We start from the raw sequence: 8,789 nt of genomic DNA, 5'->3' as shown, positions 1-8,789 counted from the left end.
TTTTCTGGCGCCCAACAATGCAGAATTTCATTTGATAAACACGTTTAGATTGAATGGTAATTTATAATCAGTCACAAGAACGTCGAATCTGAATCACTTGAAAAAAACACGGGGGTGCTTAACTTTTTTCCAGGTGTATATATAATATGTCTAAAAAAACTAATTTCATTTAAAAAACACTACGTTTCGCTAGGTTCACTTACCATCGTCGGGTGGATACAGTTGAATGATCGAATGAAACCCATACATATTGCAGTATCAAGAGCGATATTACATCGCTAGGCAACAAAGTAAACGCAAATCAAACACAAGTGGCAAATAGTGAATATTAAAATGAATATAATTTTACACCTGAATATTGGTTAATGTCGGTTTTTTTTTATCTTTAAATAAAGAGAGCTTCTTTGTTTTTCTTTTATTTATATTGTTTTTTCTGTCTCAGCATTCGGAAAAACAAACGAGTGTTTATTTTGAGCCATGTGCTCAAATACAAGGGTTTCTCCAATGTAAGAATTACCAGTCTTTTGTGGTAAATTAATACTTTGAGTTAGTAAACACAAATATTTCTATGATAATGTTGCTCATAAAAATTATCATTATTTCGCAACAAAACGCATTCTTATAAGCTCTGTATTTTTTGTTTAACAACAAATCTGGGAACATGTGTTTCAGGAAATGCAGACAACACCTACAGGTAGTAATTTCCAATAGCGGATCGGTCCACATGACCCGGTGATCAAATCATATATCACGTGTATAGATATAACTCAGAGGGCTCGGTGGAGCCCACCATCCGTTGATTCCCCTTTTGAAAAGTGTAATATTTACCAATGCCAACTCATTATCTCGTTCTGTAATGTTTTTACAACCTCAAAATTCGTATGCAGTAAATCTACACGTATATTAAGACTTAATACATAACCAAATCATTTTCCTACGCATAAATATAAAAGAGCATATAAGCAGTAAAGAAAAACTACGACAAGGTAGTAGATATATAATGATAATTTTTGCAATGGTTTCTTTGTTTGTAATTAAGCATAAAGCTACACAATGGGCTAGCTGTGCTCTGCCCACCACGGGTATCGAAACCCGGATTCTAGCGTTGTAAGTCCGCAGACATACCGCTGTGCCATTGGGGGTCTTTTGTAATGGAATTATCAAGGTTTTAATTTGTGCTGCCAAAAAAATTAATCAACCAAAGTTTCGCTGGGAAAAAGTGTTTAAATACAAAGCACATTACTTGGATTTATATAAAGCTATCTTTAATCAAACGTTGATGTTAAAAACGAATAAGATATTCACTTTTAATTTTGAAATTATAAACTGATCATTTACGAACACAAATATTACAAATAAGTTATTCTACGATGTTTACTACTGACTTATTAAGTGTAAGATAATTTTTCGACATTACAAGCTTTCGTGGACAGAGTTCATACGTTAAAATCATAAATAATATTCAACGTTAAAATTGGTACACAATTAAAAACATTTTATTTAGGCCCATCTATGGCCTTCAAAACGTTGACGACTCTACGTGTTTCGACGTTGCAACGTCATCCTCAAGAGTGCCAAAATACAATAATTAGAGTTCATAAGCTTATTCTCAGTTTTGATGAACAAGGTTTCTCCTCCAGTTTTGTGGTAAAACAACCGATAATGAGATTAATAAATTAATAATTTTACAAGATATCACAACCTTTTTAAAACTATCACGTCTATTCTTTAATTTCTTAACTATCTTTAAAGTAATTAATAATAATAATGGCTGGAGACGGCTTGAATGGGTAATGAAGAAAAACTTATATTAAAGTTTTCTTCATTACCCATTCAAGCCGTCTCCAGCCATTATTAGTCTCAAAGTGGGTTCCTCGTCATCGAATTTAATTAATAATAACTTTACTATGACGGCAGTCATTTGTTTTATCTTCCGTTAGTTTAAGTTCTCACGAATGTAAGTAACATATCAGTATGTTATTTAGTACAACGTTACTCCCTATGGTGGCTCAGCGACAAGTCTGAGGGCTAATAGCGCTAAAACTTGGGTTTTGATACCCGCGGTGGACAGAGCACAGATAACTCATTGTGTATCTTTGTGCCTAACAACAAACAAAATGTAGCACCATATTACACCAATAATTAAATACATTAGTTTCTGTTAATTACTTCAGTTGTCACATTTACCATTGTTGTTACTTTTTTTTAAGTCTTATTAATACAGTGCTTTTTCTTGTACTTTATTATCGCTTACACAGCCTATAGTTCTTAACGTTTAACTTTATTTATTGCTACCTATTCTCCTCTCTGTGAATTCAACATTTATAAAGGGGATACGATTGTCACATTATATTGCTCCCACGGCTGAAAGGGCGAGCATGTTCAGTGACGAGATTCGAATCCGCGACCCACAGATTGCGAGTCGAGTGCCCTAACCACCAGGCTATGCCAGGCCGCGTCCTAATTTATATCAAATGTTAAAATATTCTAAGGTTACACTGTCAAAGCACTTAATGAGTTTTTATTGGTCACTTAACATTTTCATGGCGAATTGTATTAAGTTTTGCGAATACTAATACCACGTTTTTTTGTTGTTATTTAAGGGGACACGAAATTGGTGATAGTGCATATTGCAAAAAACTCGTTATTGTGTTTTGTAAGTTATATTTTACTCTTTCGTTAATATAATTTTCATCTACAATTGTTTAATATATATATATATTTAATTTTTTGTCATTATATTTATATTTTTATTATGAGAATTATTTTGTTTATTAGATGGATGTAGGTGGCCAAATCTTCTGACGTATTATCAAGCCCACCGAGAGGTCGGGGATATTTCCACAGGGGTCTATGAGTACGGAAAAAAAAAGAGTACGGGATGTATCCGATTTTTAAAGAACGTTTAAGCAAACATCATCCGCGCCTTCAATCACTTATGAATATCTGCGGCATCAATCAGAGGTGATCATGCCAAATTTCTCCGGAGTCAAAGACGGATCTAGTGGCCCTGCATATTATTTAGATTACGGCGAAAACATCACTATCAGCGAGGATACCTAATTTGTTGAATTTCACGCAAAAGTACTCGAGGGCTGTTTGCGCTAACCATTCCTAATTTTGAAGTGATAGACTAGAGGGAAGGCAGCTAATCAACACCACCCACCGCCAGCCCTTTAATAACAAATAGTTGGATTGAGCGTCACATTATAATGCTCCCACGGCTGAAAGGATGAGCATGTTCGGTGAAGGGGTTCGAACTCGCGACCCGCAGATTGCGAGCCGAGCGCCCTAACCACCGAAGTAACATGGAAAAATAAAACAATAAATTTTAGTTTCAACTGTGACTGATCACCAGACTAATTTAATTATTAATCCGTTCTAATCATTATAAGTAAGAACTGGATTAATTTTCAGTTCTGATCTATTAAGTAACTTGCTTTGGTCAGAAGTTAATAATAATTAATAACAAATTTGACAAAAAATCTCACTGTTGAAAAAAATTCATAACCAAGGTCTTTGATATATATTTTTACTATTATAAGAATAAAGTACTTGGGATATTTTTAAATTTCTCTCAAAATACTATATATTAAACCTTCAACCTAACATTACAAAACCTAATTTCTTATTTCACCAAATTTATCTTAACAAACAGTGAAAATTATAAGGAAATAGCTGATCCAAAAACATCTGAATGTTCTAATAAATGAATGCATTTTTCAAGTATGCTCTGTAAAACAAAAAGTGTTTTTGCCAAAGTTAAGTACTGAAGTGATCTGATAATTATACAATAGACCACAACTTATGTGTTATTTTAAAGTAAAACTGATTATCCTTAAAAGCGATAAGATAGGTCCGGAAATTCAACAAGATATTTATTACAGGGTAATTCCGAATTATCTGAGCCTGGTTGGCTTCGTGAGAAACAAAATGACTGGACACAAATATACAAAAATACAATAAACAATCTATATTGAAACGCAAACACAGCGTGTGTTCAGATCGGCATAAAAAAAAAAAAACGATCGACGTCATTATAGAACTGAATGTAGGCTACTTATTCTCTTTCTAAATTGTCTAGTTTGAAACCTTATCGTAGAATGTGAAAACATCATGTTACATAGCGAAAATGGTAACATCATCCTTCCCCAGAGCAGCTTGCGCCACCCAGCTGACTGGTCATTCACATAAGAAAATAAGGGATGTTATACTGTTGTAAAGCAAAGCCAAATTAGGATATCTTCTGTGTCCACCGCGGAGAATCGAACTGCGGATTTTAGTGTTGTTAGGCTGTAAAGTTACCGCTGTCCCACCAGAGGACAAGAAGGAAACAGCTATCTACGTTTAAACACTAAATACAACTTTACAACCAACCATCTCACGGGCGGAAACGGTGTTATCCCAGAGAGCTACACAGCACAATAGGTATCTAGAGTGAAAGTGACTTTCCGACTTCCTTGACCAATGTGATATTTAGAAACTGTAAAAACACTTGAATAACTGAATTTTTAATATATATACATATATATATATTTAAATAAAGAGTTAGAAAACGCATGGTATACCTACCTATTACAATTATATAAATAAAACCATTACTTAGGATGCAGATAGCCTTTCTTAATTATACAACCTTTAACAAAAATGTTTTGTCGCAAAACCTCCAAGTGAATTCTGTAATCTGTTTTATGGTAACTAATTTCAGAATCCACAATTTAATTCAAGTAAGCCTCACCTGATTTTTTGTTGTTCATCAATTCTGCATTGTTAAAGAGCAAAAGATTTTCTTTCATAAAGTCGTATTCTTCTTGGGTACATTCCCTAGGAGTAGTCTCAGGCTCAGGTTTTGGAGTTGTTGTAAGTGTTCTCAGCTCTGGTTTTGGAAGGTTAGTCCATAAGACAGGTGTATCAGTTCTCTTCCCCTCTGTCGTGGTTCCAGTAAACTTGTGGTCTTCTGTTGACGTTTCCTGTGACCCTACTAAACAGTAAGTACACATACTACTATAAGTCTGTATATTTTCCACTACTCTCCAGCCCCATCATTATATTTAGTCATAATATTACATACAAACAGTAAGGGGTCATTCGGTTTATCAAACCTGACCATGCATACCCTCCCTACTATATATATTTTATGAAATCATCGATTCACCTCTCAAACTCTTGTAAGAAGCTGGCCTTCACTACTACTAACAGCAACTCATTTCATAAGCCAGTTACCCTGTTAGAAAAATAAAACTGGAACCTAGTTCTGTCTTTTAGAAATTTTAAACTTGTGCCCTCTGGTCCTATTATCTTCAGAATACAGCACAAAGAAATTAGAGACCTTTAGCTTATCAATTTCCCAGATAATATTGATGAGTACAATAATATCACCTCTTACACTTCCTTTTTCAAGATAAAATAAGTTAAGAGATCATAACCTATCCTCATAAAATAGTCCTTCCATCCCTAGAGTCATCATAGTAGTTTTACTTTGAACCATTTTTGATAATTCTATATCATTTCTTAAGTAAAGATGTCAAAGTGTACAAGGTATTCCAAGTTAGATCTAATTAGTGATTTGTATGGTGAGATAAATTACCTCTTCTGACTTGTAATCAATATGTGCATATAAATACACCCTAATATTCAATTAACTTTACTAGTAGCATCAGAGCACTGCTTTGATGGCTCAAGTGACTTTTCGCCCTTATGCCAAAGTCCTTTCCTTCAGTTACAGTATTGAGTGGGTTCCAATTTATATTGCACATTTCACTGACTGTAAAGGAAAAAGAAAATAAATCTAATTTCTAAAGACACAGTGTGTGTATTGGTTGTTTTTAGTTATGATTAACTTAAATTATGAATTACATTCTAAAGAAACACCGTGTGTATTGGTTGTTTTTAGTTATGATTAACTTAAATTATGAATTGCATTCTAAAGAAACAGTGTGTGTATTGGTTATTTTTAGTTATGATTAACTTAAATTATGAATTACATGAATAGCATAAGATCATCTCACATTTTCTAAAAAGGGCAAAAACTAATCCCAACCTGTATGATTTTCTTTGTTAACCTTTTATGGGCTACCTTAGTAAATGCTTTATGAACCTCTTAAGTTTAAAACCCAGAGAAAATTTTGTTTGATCCTGGTGCTTTATCTATTTTTAACATCTCAATCTTTCTATTTAACGCCAAGGCATTAATATTCACATGATTCAGATCAGTTTAATATTTCCAACAAAATATACTGGGTCAGGTATATTTATAATATATTATTTTGTAAAACCAAAAGAGATCGTTTAAAAGTTCAATTATCTCATAGTCATTTCAACAAAAACCTTGCCATCAGCAACCTTTAAGGGCCTAATCCAGTTTTAGTATTTAGCTTAGCTTTACGTCATAAGGACTTAAAATGTTAATCATAAAAAACTCCATGAAAAAAAGTATTAGGTATTAGATTGTAGTGTTTCATTAAATTGTTTATACAAAATTTATTTATGAAACAAATGCATTTGTGACTTTTATGCAGTAAATATAAGCTTCTATTGTTAAAAGTATTTGACGCCTGTCTTCTCCATTACAGATGTTTCACTCTTTAAAGCTTGTACGTGTGTTTGTATTAACGATAACATTGCGAATTACGTTTGAACTTCCGACAGTGATTAACAGAAAAACCCAATTGATTTTCAAATAACTTTCTAAGTCTTTAAATATAGTTTAACATGTTTATACTAAACAAACAAAATATCATGGATTACACAACCTCTTCCTTCAGTAATTAATTAGTTTTACAACGACTGCCAAAAACAGATTTTGGTATCTCATTTTATTTTTAGGACATAACAGATTAAGAATTTCAACGTGATACCATGATGTTCTTAAGTTTTACTTTAAAGTATTATTGATGGTGGTTAAGCTAAGGTATTTACCATTAAAATTGCGTATTAAGTAGGAATACCTTTTAAAATGTAGGTCAAACTATATAGCAAAATTACACTGCTTATCTGTTCTATTTAAATTCAGTAAATTAACAAGTGGAAATATTTATACAAGACTGGTAATCGGATGTTGTTTCGCTCCGCTACACACGCAACCTGCATGAGGTAATACTGACAACTTTGATCTAGAATTGTGTGACGTCGTCTAAGTTAGACTGCAAGTTTTCGCTGTACATAAATAAAAAAAATAATAATCCAGGCACAAACAGGGATTCCCGCTATATGTCGTGATGATAAGCAGACAATTAGATTTGTTTTTGTTTGTTTGTTTTGAATTTCGCGCAAAGCTACACGAGAGCTATCTGCACTAGCCGTCCCTAATTTAGCAGTGTAAGACTAGAGGGAAGGCAGCTAGTCATCACCATCTACCGCCAACTCTTGGGCTTTACCAACGAATAGTGGGATTGACCGTCACATTATAACGCCCCCACGGCTGAAAGGGCGAGCATGTTTGGTGGGACGGGGATGCGAACCCGCAACCCGCAGATTGCGAGTCTAGCCAATTAGAGACCAGCAGCTTGTAGTTTGTGAGTGTCGGCGTTTCGATCAACAAGATTCCTGATAATATATAACCATGAATGAGTTTAAATAAATAACTCATTAGTGAAAACATCACATCAGGTGATATATAAGGAAAATTATAATTATTCTAGCTTCGTTATATATATATGAATTCAACAAATCAAAGCATAAGAAACACATACCACATTTTTCAAAGATTCATTTGATTCACACAAATAGTTGAGGATCATCCGATAAACAAACAACCCATCATTAAGTAGAAACCAGAGACAGTCAGATATTCAACCAGTAGCAAAGCCAAGGCCAGGCACGTGCCCAACCACTGCCTGAACTAGCGATGATAAATTCTCGACCTATTAAGGAACTACAGAGCAAATAAGGTTTTTGCAGTAGTGTGAAGTCTGAAGGAAGGAAGAAATAATCGACTAACTTGCTGAATCACCCGCTAGTACGTTATTAACCATACTGTTTAGCTTGTAAGATTAAATGCTCCCCTTGTATAGAACATGTAATCTGGCTAGTTGTTAATAAAATACAACCCATCATTAAGTAGAAACCAGAGACAGTCAGATATTCAACCAGTAGCAAAGCCAAGGCCAGGCACGTGCCTAACCACTGCCTGAACTAGCGATGATAAATTCTCGACCTATTAAGGAACTACAGAGCAAATAAGGTTTTTGCAGTAAGATAGTGTGAAGTCTGAAGGAAGGAAGAAATAATCGACTAACTTGCTGAATCACCCGCTAGTACGTTATTAACCATACTGTTTAGCTTGTAAGATTAAATGCTCCCCTTGTATAGAACATGTAATCTGGCTAGTTGTTAATAAAATAGTATTGCTTGGATCATAATCTGGCTAGTTATTAATAAAATAGTATTGCTTGAATCATAATCTGGCTAGTTGTTAATAAAATAGTATTGCTTGGATCATAATCTGGCTAGTTATTAATAAAATAGTATTGCTTGGTTCATAATCTGACTAGTTATTAATAAAATAATATTGCTTGGATCATAATCTGGCTATTTATTAATAAAATAGTATTGCTTGGATCATAATTTGGCTAGTTATTAATAAAATAGTATTGCTTGGATCATAATCTGGCTAGCTATTAATAATATAGTATCGCTTGGATCAGTGGCGTATGCACGGGCGGGCCTGGACGGGCCGCCCACTCAGCACCCAGGTTCACACAATCGGAGTTAGCTTGATGGTTCCCTCGTCTCAATACATCAAGGGTACTAGTAATGGCTGGAGACGGCTTGAATGGGTAATGAAGAAA

At 34.1% G+C, this 8,789-nt stretch overlaps 1 protein-coding gene across 4 annotated transcripts in view; it reads right to left on the bottom strand.

The window, feature by feature from the left end:
* Positions 1-8,789, bottom strand: part of LOC106478809 (follistatin-related protein 5-like) — a 144,184-nt gene that overhangs the window by 28,220 nt on the left and 107,175 nt on the right. For 3 of the 4 annotated variants that reach the window (XM_013939379.2, XM_022382478.1, XM_022382479.1), the window contains one exon: positions 4,739-4,981. In XM_013939379.2, the coding sequence (XP_013794833.1) occupies positions 4,739-4,981 (243 nt within the window). The remainder of the gene's footprint in view (positions 1-4,738; positions 4,982-8,789) is intronic. The other variant, XM_022382477.1, reaches the window with a different exon arrangement.

The sequence above is a fragment of the Limulus polyphemus genome, unplaced genomic scaffold (assembly GCF_000517525.1).
Source record: "Limulus polyphemus unplaced genomic scaffold, Limulus_polyphemus-2.1.2 Scaffold252, whole genome shotgun sequence".
Classification (NCBI taxonomy): domain Eukaryota; kingdom Metazoa; phylum Arthropoda; class Merostomata; order Xiphosura; family Limulidae; genus Limulus; species Limulus polyphemus.
This window is presented reverse-complemented; position numbering and strand designations above follow the sequence as displayed.